Source organism: Grammomys surdaster, unplaced genomic scaffold (assembly GCF_004785775.1).
Source record: "Grammomys surdaster isolate TR1022 unplaced genomic scaffold, NIH_TR_1.0 106080, whole genome shotgun sequence".
NCBI lineage: Eukaryota > Metazoa > Chordata > Mammalia > Rodentia > Muridae > Grammomys > Grammomys surdaster.
Window position 1 is genome coordinate 362 of NW_021610142.1, and position 1,879 is coordinate 2,240.

Consider the following 1,879-nt stretch of genomic DNA (forward strand, 5'->3'; position numbering starts at 1 on the left):
ATCTATTGAGAGACCAGTCCCTGAGGTTACATCATTCCAGGGTTCACAGAAAGTGTATGGGATGCATTGCCTCAGAGAATAGTGTGATTTGGACCTGAGCATTCTGCTGCCTGACCCATGTGCCTTTTCAGTCCTTCCTCTTCAGTTCTTCTCCAGCTTCAGGATATTATGTCAGAAGTACCCTGCTCATGAATATGCAAATTATTTGAGTCTATGGTGGTAAATACAGGGATGTCATCATCCTGAAAACAACCTATGATCAGAGTCCTCTCCATAGTCCCTGAACACACTGACTCTAACCATGAAATGGAGCTGGATCTGTCTCTTCCTCCTGTCAGTCAGGACAGGTAAGGGGCTCACCATTTCCAAGTTGGAAGAGGAGACAGGGCCTGAGATAACACTGACATCCACTATGCTCTTCTTGCCACAGGTGTGCACTCCCAGGTTCAACTGCAGCAGTCTGGGGCTGAGCTGGTGAGGCCTGGGTCTTCGGTGAAGGTGTCCTGCAAGGCTTCTGGCTACACCTTCACTCACTATCTTATGCACTGGGTGAAGCAGAGGGCTGATCAGGGTCTGGAATGGATTGGAGTTATTAATCCTGGAAGTGGTGGTACTCTCTACAACGAGAAATTCAAGGACAAGGTCACCTTGACTGCAGACACATCTTCCAACACAGCCTACATGCAGCTCAGCAGCCTGATATCTGAGGATTCTGCGGTCTATTACTGTGCAAGGCACAGTGTTGTAACCACATCCTAAGTGTGTCAGGAACTCTGTAGGAGCAGGAAGCTGCCCTGTGACTGAGATGACAGAAACACTAACAATTAGACTAGCTCAGAAATAGAAATTTTCAGTGTCCATTTACTGCCTCCTCCTCACTTTCACATAGTGCCTTTATCGTCTGTGTAAATGGACATTTTTTTTTTTTTGTAAATGGACTTTTATAAATAAAGTGATGCTGATTTTGGTCAAACCTACAGTTCACATTAACTTGTCAATCTCTTCACCTGTGGCCATCTCCATTATGTGTTTCTTATTCAATAAAACAATAAAAATGGGAAAGTATGGTGATGCATAATAAAAATATCACTGGATCCTGAGAAACCAGAACTTTTTGAAATCACTGGGAATTATGTATAATATGAGTTTGATCTATAAAATCCAAATAACTAACATCTGAAAACAAAGACTCCCTCATTGTCTTAAGTAATAAGGGATCTCATGTATGTCATTAAATCTGGCTTCTTTTTTTTCAACAGAAGTTCGAGTCTCATCAGATGTGAGAAATATTTATATCAGAATGCAAAGTCATGCAAATATAATTCCTGTATGTTGTTGAAAATATTATTAAATTACTTTTCATGAAATTCATTTACAAACACAATGTATATACTTGTTAACTGAGGTAGGTTCTTAGATTATGCATAAGTGTTTCATTCCCATATTTACTTTTTTCACAGTCTCTGTAATCATCCCTATACTCACTAGCCTTTTTAGAACACGGACCTATACTGATACATCATCAACTCTCATAGTGCATTACGTACCTGTTGCTGAGATTTGTTCTATAGAGCATTTGTGTGTGTCTCCATCCACATGTGTTCCTTGTGCTTTGTTTTTGGTGACTTTTCTTCTATTTGTTTGTTTTCTCCTAGTCTCATTTGATTGCTTTTCCTTCATTTTACTTTGTTTTTCTTTTTTATTACGTTTAGGTTCTCTTTGTTTTCTAATTAGTGAAATAACCACAATAAACTGGGAGAGGATTGGCGAGGTGTTGGAGAAGGGAAATCAGTATTCGGAATATATTGCAGGAAGAAATGAATTTTCAATAAAAAACAGAAAATGACCTTTAAAAATTAATAAACAAATAATTCTGATA

General features: G+C 38.9%; 1 gene segment (V, D, J or C); it reads left to right on the top strand.

Moving 5' to 3' along the window:
• Positions 1–264: 264 nt before the first annotated feature.
• LOC114635471 lies at positions 265–759 on the top strand. The segment is given in 2 exon segments: positions 265–347; positions 431–759. Coding segments are annotated over 2 exon segments (375 nt in total).
• The last annotated feature ends 1,120 nt before the right edge of the window (positions 760–1,879 follow it).